This window comes from Papaver somniferum, unplaced genomic scaffold, assembly GCF_003573695.1.
Source record: "Papaver somniferum cultivar HN1 unplaced genomic scaffold, ASM357369v1 unplaced-scaffold_114, whole genome shotgun sequence".
In the NCBI taxonomy this organism is placed as follows: Eukaryota; Viridiplantae; Streptophyta; class Magnoliopsida; order Ranunculales; family Papaveraceae; genus Papaver; species Papaver somniferum.
Genome location: NW_020620381.1, coordinates 1,312,755 through 1,320,995, shown reverse-complemented (window position 1 = coordinate 1,320,995; position 8,241 = coordinate 1,312,755). Strand labels below are relative to the sequence as shown.

At 39.8% G+C, this 8,241-nt stretch overlaps 2 protein-coding genes across 2 annotated transcripts; one reads left to right on the top strand and one right to left on the bottom strand.

Moving 5' to 3' along the window:
* Positions 1-271: 271 nt before the first annotated feature.
* Positions 272-2,635, top strand: LOC113328652 (60S acidic ribosomal protein P3-2-like). Its single transcript, XM_026575693.1, has 2 exons — positions 272-610; positions 2,269-2,635. Exons 1-2 carry the CDS (start codon positions 413-415, stop codon positions 2,434-2,436), a joined length of 366 nt encoding a protein of 121 aa, XP_026431478.1. The 5' UTR covers positions 272-412; the 3' UTR covers positions 2,437-2,635.
* On the bottom strand, positions 2,525-5,362 carry LOC113328651 (wall-associated receptor kinase 2-like). Its single transcript, XM_026575692.1, has 3 exons — positions 4,380-5,362; positions 4,120-4,302; positions 2,525-4,049 (listed from the first exon to the last, which is right to left on the bottom strand). Exons 1-3 carry the CDS (start codon positions 5,272-5,274, stop codon positions 2,851-2,853), a joined length of 2,277 nt encoding a protein of 758 aa, XP_026431477.1. The 5' UTR covers positions 5,275-5,362; the 3' UTR covers positions 2,525-2,850.
* Between the last annotated feature and the right edge of the window lie 2,879 nt (positions 5,363-8,241).

Genomic DNA, 8,241 nt, shown 5'->3' with positions numbered 1-8,241 from the left:
TGATCAAATTGTGATAGGATTTAGGTAAAATGGGGATGGGAAATAAATAAAACCAAAAAATAATATAAAGTCTTTCGGTTTTGTTCAGTAAATGCTGTTTTAAATAAAACTACAAAAAAAAAACTAAAATTGTCCTCCCACAATAAGCGGGCCTGAAATCCAGCCCATGGTTCCTTGCGACTGGACTTCAGCTGGCTGCCCGTTTCCAAAACCTAACTGCGTTTAGTAATATTGCTGAGTACCCTGGCTGCCTAGTCCAAACTCCATCTGCTAGTAGTAATATTAGTAGGGTTAGGGTTTCCTTTTCGTCCCCTATATAAAGAAAACAGCATTGGAAATTTCTGCAATCCGAGAAGCATCAAACAAAACCTAAGAGATTTCGTTTTTAGATTCAGAAAAAAAGAAAGAGAAAATGGGAGTCTTCACATTTGTTTGCAAGAGCTCAGGTGGAAAATGGAGTGCAAAGCAGTACGAAGGTGATGTTGAAGCATCAGCCGACTGTGCTTATGATTTGGAGAGGAAATTGGTTCAGGAAGCTCTTTCTCGTGATTCTTCTGGTGCTGTTCAATCCAACTTCTCTTTGATTACTCCTACTTCTGGTGTCTTCCAGGTTTGATTTCTTTTTGAAACTTTGTAGATCTGGGTTTTGTTTCAGATTCCTTTAAATTTTTTTTTACTAGAAATGGAGATTTGGGGGTTTTGAATCTGCTATTGAAATTACTGATTAAGTTTTTTTTTTTAATTTTTTGTTTTGTTTGATTTTTGTACCTTTATTCTTGATTTACAGGGATCTCTGCAAGTAGTTTGGTTGTGATTGTTGTCATGTTTATGTACAGATTTTGTGGGAATTTGGGGTTTCAGTTGCTTAAATCCATGATGTAATCTAAGGGTTTCCTATTTTTGGCATAGAGTTGTTGATTTTCATCTTGCATGGTCTAGATTTGGGGGTTTTGGATAGTGGTTTTGTTTCAGATTATTTAATTTTCTGCTAAAAATTGAGATTTGGGTGTTTCGAATCTGCTATTAAAATTACTGATTACTGATGAAGTTTTATTTTTCTGGATTTTGTTACCTTTATTGTTGATTCATGTGTGCTCTGAGATACTCTTTTCTGCAAGTTGTTCATGGTTCTGGTTGATGACATGTTTAGGTACAGCTTTTGTATGAATTGGGGTTTTAAGGGACTTGCTGCGCTATAAGATTCTAGTCTTATTAATCAGATTTTGTGGCTGTTTGGGTTTTAGTGGGTTAAATCCATGCCATTTAAATTAGCTTTCGTGGGAATTGGGACTTGTTATGTAAGTTGATTAGGGGTTTCATTTTATCAGTGTAGATTGTTGGTAAGTTTTGCATATATATTTGATATTCTGATTCATGGGTCCTTGGTAATTCATAAATGCTCTTTTGAGTTTCTAATCTTGGTAATTGAACAGCTCTTGTGGGAATTGTGGTTTTATTTGGTTAAGACCATGATAAAGGAGCTCTAAGGGTTTTGGACAAATGATGTGGTGGATATCATTTCTCCTGTGGGTTTATATGTTTTAGTATTCTGTCATTTTTAGAAAATGTTACTGTGCCTTTCACCATGGATCTTAGTGTTCTTCCCATTATATTTGATGTTGCAACAAGGGGTTATCAAATTCCATGGGGTGTTACCAATCCAGCAGGTCCAATTGGGAGGATTGTTTTGTTTATATGGACTTGGTAAACCTCTGTGGGATTTGGTAACCCCCTGTAGCAGCATTGGTTGTATGGAGGCGTGAAAGGAGCGGTGCAATTTGTAGGAACATTAGATCTGATGTGTTCAAGGTGGCGTTCCAAGTAGGAATTTGGTTATCAACTTGATTTTTCTCTGTTTTACATATGAATTCAGACCAGGAAAAGTGATGTCAAGTGTTTGTCCTATTTTCAATGGTTCGTTGTCTGATGTTTCAACAATAATGAAATAATGCTTTGGAATGTTGTGTTGTGGTGTGCACTAGGTCTAGCAAAAACAGTCAGTCATATCTATTCTTTATCTGATGTTTTTCAATGTAAATGAAACAATAAATTTGTATGTGTTCAAGGTGTTCCAAGAAGGAATTTTGTTATCCACTTGATTCGAATCTTGATGTCAACCCAGGAAAATTTGTGACGTCAAGTGTTGGTCCTAATTTGTCCTTTCCATGTCATGTTGAATATTTTTTTTCTGAATTTTCTTTTTCTTTTTCAGAACCTTAGCATTATCTGTTTCATTTGTTGATGAGTCTGTGACATTGGGTATTTCAGGTGGTTATTGGTGGAGCAAGTGCTGGCTCTTTTGTTGCAAGCTCTGGTGGTGGTGCAGCAGCAGCAAGCTCTGGTGGTGCAGCAGCTGCTGAAACACCAGCAGCTGAGGAGAAGAAGGAAGAGAAAGAGGAGAGCGATGACGACATGGGATTCTCTCTCTTTGATTAGACAACCCTTGTTACTGGAAAATATTGGAGGTTATGACAATTCGTCCTTATAACTTGTGATCTGCAGACAGGATTTTTGTAAAACTAGGTGGTTGACGTTATATGTGATGTTTGATGGGATTTCATGTTAAGTGTTGGACAAATTATGATTTGTGGTGTACACTTTCACGGCAATGAGATTTATCTTGCAGTTAGAACAACTACTAGTCTATAGAAGAATCGTATTTAACTATTATTTCTCTTGATCATTACAGAATTTTTATATCACAAACAGAAAATAGGGGAACACACTTCTCATAGTTTTTAAAATGCCCTAGAATGCTTAACGTCCCCCCTGGTTGAAATTCTGATTTCCCTTTGCTGCTATCACCATTTGTTGATATGCTGTCTGTGTAAGATAGATGGTCAGCTGATTCTAACAAGAGCATTCGCTCTTCTTCTTTGCTTGTTGTGTGTTCGTAATACCTTCCTCATCATGCAAGACCCAAGGGTGGTTGGATGACAAACTCATTATACCGTGCAGCATTATTGCAACTTCTTTCATTGATGGTCTGTTTTCTCCCTTCATTCTTAAGCAGTTTTGTGCAAGTTCAGCCATTTCTTGAATCTGTTGGTGCCCATGTACACTACTGACTCGCTCAATATCATTTTTTACCAAACTTTCATCAAGAATTGCGAACAGTCTGTTGGTTCTCATAGAAGAAAGGAAATAACTAGCAAGGTTTCTATCCTCTTCAGGTCTATCTTTAGAAAACACAACTTCACCAGTCATCAATTCCACAAGAAGCACGCCAAAGCTGTAAACATCGCTTTTATCTGTTAATTGGCTTGATTGAATGTATTCTGGATCCAAGTAACCAAATGTACCTTGAACTACTGTGCTCAACTGAGCCTCATCGGTAGGATTCAACCTGGAACCACCAAAATCTGCGACTTTTACTTTGTAATCATTATCTAGAAGTACATTGCCTGACTTGATATCTCTGTGGATTATGGGTATGGAAGCTTCAGAATGCAAGTAGGCTAATGATCCTGCAACTTCTGAGGCTATCCTTAAGCGATTTACCCATGAAAGAGTAGAGGAACCTTCACGACGTTCATGTAAATGTTGGTGAAGCGTCCCGTTAGCAATATACTCATAAACAAGCAACGGAACTTCACTTTCTAGACAACAACCCAAGAGCTGAACCACATTTTTGTGATTGATTTGTGATAGAACAGCAATTTCATTAACGAACTGTTCATTTTGGTCCATATCAACTATTTTCGTCTTCTTAATGGCAACCACTTCTCCATTAGATAAGGTTCCTTTATACACCGTGCCAAACCCTCCACGGCCAAGAATTTGACTTTCGTGATAGTTGTTAGTCGCTTTTGTCAGTTCCTGCTCGGTGTATATTTTAGCAATTGATCGGTGCTTCTTTTCTCCTTTGACATTCTTACTAGCCTCAATGTCCTCTTCCCGTTGATCAAGAAGTTGGTTTAAAATCAAACCACCGTTTTTCTTGAAGAATTCCTCTCGAAGTTGCATGTGCTTTCTTTTCTTAACTCCCCAGTATATCCAGAAGCCAGTCACAAGACTGACAAGTAGAAGAAATAAGCCAAGGCAGGCCCCTGCGTGCAATAAAAAGTTAAGAGAAATCCCCCGACTGCAAGGTACTATTAATTCAAAAGCACCGCTTACCAACAACAATCTTGTTAAGGTTACTATTTGCAGAAACCGGGCTCGGGAGAAAGCAATCCTTGGTATTATTTCTGACATCAAAATTATAACCCTTGTTGCAAGAACAGTTGTAGCTCCCTTTTGTGTTTTTGCAGTTACCTCTATCTCCACTGCATACCCCTAGTTCCTTACATTCATTAATATCTGTGCCACAAAAAACAAGGATCTGTTCAATAAATTTCAGTTGTGAGACTAGCAGAGAAGAAATCAGTATAAATTACCTTGACAACTACCACCAGAAATACTGTCAAGGTAAGGATTCCCTCTGTAGCCCGATGTACAATTACATCGATAGCCTAGAGTATTATTGTCTGCAGGTGCTATACAATCGGTGTTAGGTCCACATGCATAACTCGTCGGGTTTCTTTTGGCTTCATCGCATGTTTCAAAACCAACAGTCCAATCAACCACCACTGGAACAGTTCCGGTTCCATTATGCTTGAAATCCTTAATATACGACGAAGAAAAGTTAAACGATTTTTCTTCAATCAAAAAACCATAACCACATGGATTGAAATCCAAGATTGTTTCCGACGATCTTCCTACACTGATGCTCAGTTTTTTTAGTCCAGCTGGGACGGGGGCCCGGCAACAACCGATACCATTGCAAGACCCATCGGTGCTATCTTCTTCTTTGTCACAGACTGACATACATCCCGAACTGATAGATCTATTATCATCTCGTTTTAGATAAGCCCAGGTATTGCAACCCATACCGACGAACATGTTTCTCGTATTAGAGAAGGTGAATTTTCCCGTCCCTGCTGTCGTTGAGAAATACCTTCCGGTTTGGCTGTCTGTACAATCGCGGGCTATGAAAATATCTGTAGTCATTGTTCCATCGATTAGTGATATATTCGAGATGTTATAGTTAGGGCCATAAACTGGCTTGACAGAATCGAGGAGACTCTCATCGCAACGTATTTCGAAATATATGTCTAAGAAACAACCAGGACCAATGCCGAACGGATAGGGTATGCTAACATTCCCGCAATGATCTTTGCAACCTGGCTTGCTTATTACTTGGGAACCAGTGATCCGTATTTCCGAGAATGCCAAGTACATCCATATTAAAGAGACTAAACACTGAAACTTTACAAGATCTTGCAGATCCATGGTGTATTAATTAGTTTGGTTGTTTTCTTTTCTCTCCCTTATAAAACTTAAAACTAAAACATCTTAATGCTACAATAGCTAAGGCGCACAGGATTCCATGGCAACCACAAACTTCCCAATCACTGATCTTTGGTTTATTTATTTTTATCCGTTGAAAAACTTAGAAGAAGATTATTTTATGTCTAAATTAACAATGATTATTGGACCGCTTCTTTGATGTGCAAGACATAACTTGTTTAAGCTCAAGAGTACTGCAAACCAACACGAGAATGACCTACAACCAATTAAAATATTCTCAAAATTTGTCCAGAGATGAAAATTTGGACAAATTCCGGATGCCAATGAGCTACTCTGAGTGCTCAGTTTTGTAGTCAACCACCCCAATTGGATATTAGTCAGGACTTGGTCTTTACCCTAGTTTTTAGTTATCTAGTAGTAGATGGTGTGTTATATTCCAATTACATCACTTGCTACATTTCAACGGACGAAATTTTAATAATACTTCCCTTGATCCCTGTTGAATGTAGACTGGTCTAATAGAGATTTACGTGAGTAGGGTACAAGTATTGATGGAGCTGCCGCCGAAGGACGCTCGAAATTTATGCCATGTTGTAAGTTTCACCAATTTCAGGGAAGGAAGTTACCCTTGCTATCTTTTGTGGTATAGGTCCGCTATTAGGTCAAAGTAAAACTATAATCTTGCAGATTTATTTGGTGTCTGCTCTTCAAAAGTTGCATTTAGTTAGGACTTGTGTGACATTTAGTAAGACTAAAGTTAGAAATTGAGGGTCTTGAGATCATAAAATGACAGTGAGTTGAGGACAGAGCCTTCCTAGTTTAGGGGCAAGGACATTTATCTGGGGCTATAAATTTCTTCACCTATCTAAAGTAAGGGGATATGGGGTGTGGTGGACCGGAAAATTACACCTGGCACGTCTGGGCGTGCCATAACTCCCCCGGTGCGCCATGATGAATCTAGAGTACGGGTCTTAAAGCTAGGCACATACACGTACATCTTCCCTTGCAAGCATGCACTTGGAGCATGACGTAGCTAAATTAGCTTCCACACCATTCCACTCACCCTTGTTCTGCAAAGGGTTTATTAAGAAAATAAAAGCTTTCCTAAAACGGCACAAACGACCTTCTGAAACCCTAAATGATGGAATTTGGCTATATTCTGGTGACCATGTGGCCCGATAGATCAACAAGTCTTGATCTTTGGGTCGTATCCCATCAAAATGGACTCTTCTTGATCTAAATTACGGCAATCGGGTTTTTAGCCTCCAAATGGGTTGTAGCTTGCTCATCTGTATCGAATTGATAGGCAGTATGAGCATCCAGTGAATGAAATGCAACTCGCCTCATCAAGCATGGACACAATCATCTCTTGCATCGAGCTACCGATCTCAGATGATATGAGGGGCCACTCTGCCACAATCATCTAGCAATTACATGATATGAGCGACAACGTGCTGGACCGGCAATGCTACTACTCATTTGGGCTGCCTATGTACCCTTCATCCATGAAGGGACAACAACTAAAGAAAACTCATTTGCAAGGCTGCGGACTAGCAAAAAGGTAATGGCCTAGTCCGTATAGGCCGTTCCGTCAAAATGCACAAAGGTTGCGCATTATCGGGTCCGCGACATGGCCTAGTAATGCCTAAGCATTAAACGCCCTCTTCGCAAGGCTACACAGCTATAAATGAGACTTACCCATCATCTATACTCTTCCGGCTAAGCTATGAAGCTTACTTGGTGTATGGTCCGCAAGTGCACCTTCAACTCACTACCCCTCCCTATATATGTCTTATTGATATTTCTACAAGTATGGAAAGGGGACCAGATTGACATGCCTGCTTCACTATTCATCGCAATGATTGCGGTTGAGCGTAATGATTGTGTTTCATCGTAATGATTGCACTTGAGCGTAATGATTACGCTTGAGCGTAATGATTGTGATTCATCGTAATGACTGCGTTTCGTCGTAATGATTGCACTTGAGCATAATGATTGCGCTCCATCGTAATGATTGCGCCTGAGGGTAATGATTGTACTTGATGATTGCGCAATACTCGTTCGGCTGGCCCTCTCTGGCGTGATGCACCATGATTGTGCGCAATGTTTGCACTAGGCCAATTACCTGTGTAATGCTGCCATTTTGGCGTTGGTTTTCCTAGGCCTCTTAACGCAACTGAAGTTTTTGATGAAGATTCATCCCATGCCATGGCGCATATTTCAGCATGCGCCATGCAAAAAACACGGGGTGTCACATTATTCACCCCTTTAAAGAATTTCGTCCCTGAAATTCAAAAGAAAAACTATTGTGGACAAGCTATGCGGTTTTGATTCCTATGCAAAATTACCATACCAGATGCTCAGAAATCACGTTTTTCTTCAAGTTGTCATGAACAACAATTTAAACCTTCTGAGGAAAATTCTCATACCGCATGCCCAGGAATCCAAAAGTGACCACAACAATACCAAGAATCAGAATTGGACAGTGCCAAAAGGATATCTCGACCAGGTATGCCAAATGTGCATCACATACTGTACACTTAGGAGTCCCTAAAGTTCACAAAGTTGAATATGTTAACAACATGTAATACTGTATGGAACATCTTCCAGTTGCCCACCGTCCCTTACGGTCATCCAGGTTGCCACTCGTAACTGGGATGCTAGCGGGGCCTGGCAACGCACATCATTGGCCAGTTGCCAATGTGTGGGGATGATAAGTCTCATTGCCTATCCACCGTCCCAGACGGTCTTCCGGATATCCACTCGTAAATGGGGTGCCACTTAGGCCATGCAAACTTACAGTACTTAAACAAAGTCAACTCGATTCGCATAGTAACTGACATAGTAGTTACAAACTCCTTTCCGCGCAAAAGTTGTCCTACTCTCCAACTTTATGTTTTACTTTTGAGGAAAATACTCGCCAATGAGTCCACTCCGGAAAGTACCTAT

What these genes read in the sequence shown, in the direction of transcription:
- LOC113328652 (XM_026575693.1), top strand. Translation starts at nt 413, where the DNA reads ATGGGAGTCTTCACATTTGTTTGCAAGAGCTCAGGTGGAAAATGGAGT. An exon ending in CTACTTCTGGTGTCTTCCAG is followed by an intron (nt 611 to 2,268) that starts GTTTGATTTCTT and finishes TGGGTATTTCAG; the next exon opens with GTGGTTATTGGTGGAGCAAG.
- LOC113328651 (XM_026575692.1), bottom strand. Translation starts at nt 5,274, where the DNA reads ATGGATCTGCAAGATCTTGTAAAGTTTCAGTGTTTAGTCTCTTTAATA. An exon ending in TTCTGGTGGTAGTTGTCAAG is followed by an intron (nt 4,303 to 4,379) that starts GTAATTTATACT and finishes TTTGTGGCACAG; the next exon opens with ATATTAATGAATGTAAGGAA. An exon ending in CCTTAACAAGATTGTTGTTG is followed by an intron (nt 4,050 to 4,119) that starts GTAAGCGGTGCT and finishes TATTGCACGCAG; the next exon opens with GGGCCTGCCTTGGCTTATTT.